At 45.6% G+C, this 2,500-nt stretch overlaps 1 protein-coding gene across 1 annotated transcript in view; it reads right to left on the bottom strand.

The window, feature by feature from the left end:
• LOC144521300 (ankyrin repeat and BTB/POZ domain-containing protein 2-like) overlaps nucleotides 1–2,500 on the bottom strand; it is a 51,608-nt gene that overhangs the window by 26,131 nt on the left and 22,977 nt on the right. The window contains exon 4 of the mRNA XM_078255827.1: nucleotides 2,123–2,275. Coding sequence (XP_078111953.1) covers nucleotides 2,123–2,275 — 153 coding nt within the window. The remainder of the gene's footprint in view (nucleotides 1–2,122; nucleotides 2,276–2,500) is intronic.

Consider the following 2,500-nt stretch of genomic DNA (forward strand, 5'->3'; position numbering starts at 1 on the left):
ATAGTCTGGATCAACGGAAGTACATTTCCAGGATACAGGCTTTATCCCTCACCTTCTGTTCTCTGTGTTGCTGTTCTCAAATAGCCTGGAAATCCAGACCCAAATCAGAAAGATTAAGGGTCTGGCACTGAGTAATGAAAAGTGCCCAACTTGAGGGGCGGCACCAAGCATGCATTTGAAAATCTCACTGCACGCAATTGGATAACACTACGACCAATCACAACAATACATGGGGTGACGTATCCAGAGCCCCATACACTTAGCTACCAGAGGAGCTAACTGGTAGATTAAACTCTTAGCTACCAGAGGAGCTAACTGGTAGATTAAACTCTTAGCTACCAGGGGAGCTAACTGGTAGATTAAACTCTTAGCTACCAGAGGAGCTAACTGGTAGATTAAACTCTTAGCTACCAGAGGAGCTAACTGGGAGATTAAACTCTTAGCTACCAGAGGAGCTAACTGGGAGATTAAACTCTTAGCTACCAGAGGAGCTAACTGGGAGATTAAACTCTTAGCTACCAGAGGAGCTAACTGGTAGATTAAACTCTTAGCTACCAGTGGAGCTAACTGGTAGATTAAACTCTTAGCTACCAGAGGAGCTAACTGGTAGATTATACTCTTGCCGTATCCGGTCGTCAAAACAGCAAAAACGTACTTCTTGTAAAGGAACGACTGAAGCGCCGTCTTCTGTTCCTCTTTTAGATAAAAAGCCAAGTCTAACTCGTTCATTGTAGCGGCCAAAGCCGTTTCAAACAGCTGGTGTTCATCCGTAGCCATCTTGCGATGTTTTGTAATGACTTGGACGTCGCAGCGCTGTCGTCATCTGTTTAGCTCGCCTCTGGCCCGCCTATATCAGATACACCGATGTGATTGGTGCAGCTCGGCTACCAGGGCATAGCTAATGAGCATCATTACTGAATGCCAGAGTGACTCGCTGAGCTAAATACAACTGTGCTCTCGCGAGAACTCTGGATTTCCAGGGTAGTTCTCAAACCCTGTTTGCTTCAAACTCCAAACTAGCGAGCTGCACGCTGAGTGCAAGTTTTGAAGAACATTTGGGTCGTGCAACAAGGCATTCCTGCTAACTTTACATCTGAAGTGTTTAAAGACTCTATGTGTCCGTTGTTTATTTCTAAAGAAACACGACAATGTATAAAAGGCTCCATTACCTTGTAGCTCACGTTATGGCTCCGTAGCAGACGTTTTTATAACAATAGGCTAACGATTGGGTCATAACCACGAGACTTCCTGTCTCATAGTAGAGGAGTTACCGTATAGTACAGGAGAAGCTCTCAGGCAGTTTGGACTTCCATTAGCTGTTTAAGTGTAATGACTAATGTTAACTATCATTTTAGTGATCAATAATGAGCCTGTGTCTATGTTATCTCCTTACATATACCTACGCTCTCCGTCTCTGCTAGATTGGGAATGATTGAGATTTCTCTTGGCACAGCTACCAGAAGACTTCCAACTTTCAGACAGGTTGCTCACGTCACATCTACGTCTTCAAGCTCAGTTGGAGGCTGCTCAGTAACGCTCAGCCATCACCGGGAAAGAGCTTCTAATGTCCTTCACTGGTCTCCGTCCAGAGACACGGGAGCTGCTGGTCCATTATATATACAGTCTATGGCGTTGCCAGATTGGGTGTTTTTTCCGCTACATATTAAGGCCTGTTTACGGTGTGTTTTAGCCGGGTTTTTGCCTGGAAGGCTCTATAGAAATCTGGCGCCCTATTGAACGAAGTGAAACTGAGAGAGCGTGCCGTTCACAGACACCAGAATGAACGAGTTCACAGCACGTTCAGCTCACGTTCGCCCAAAATATGAACAAGTTCATGAACTATCGTTCAATGAACACGTTCAGGCACAACACTGCCAGAGCGTTTATTTCATATATCCCAGAACATATGGGCGCCTGTGTAGCTCACCTGGTAGAGCATGCGCCCATGTACGGAGGCTCAGTCCTCAATGCAGCGGGCCCGGGTTTGACTCCAACCTGCGACCCTTTGCTGCATGTCATTTCCCCCTCTCTTTCTCCCCTTTCATGTCTTCAGCTGTCCTATCAAATAAAGGCCTGAAAATGCCCAAAAAAAGAAGAATGTATCTGTGGTTTGGCTTCTCACTTTAGCTGTCTGGGCTCACAGTCCAGTCCTGGGAGGAGCTGCCTGGCTGTCTGTCTGACATCATCGCTGTCCACCAATAGGCTGCGGCGATATTCAGCGTGCACCACGGCGACTCTGATCCACTCCATGAGCGGAGGGAGGAGCAGGAACGGCCTGGAGGAAGGTGACGATGCTGTTAGGTTGGTTTTTTAATTCAGTAATTTATACAATTATTTCAACAAATGGCAAAACAAATGACATCGTAGTGAAGCAGAATGGTGGAGAAGCTATTAAAGAAGATTTCAGTGGAAAAGGCAAAGAAATGCTGATTGAGTCGACAGTCTGCTGTCGTTTGTTTACAGCAATTAGATTACAAACTAATAATCATGAGAATAACGT

This window comes from Sander vitreus, chromosome 1, assembly GCF_031162955.1.
Source record: "Sander vitreus isolate 19-12246 chromosome 1, sanVit1, whole genome shotgun sequence".
NCBI classification, from domain to species: domain Eukaryota; kingdom Metazoa; phylum Chordata; class Actinopteri; order Perciformes; family Percidae; genus Sander; species Sander vitreus.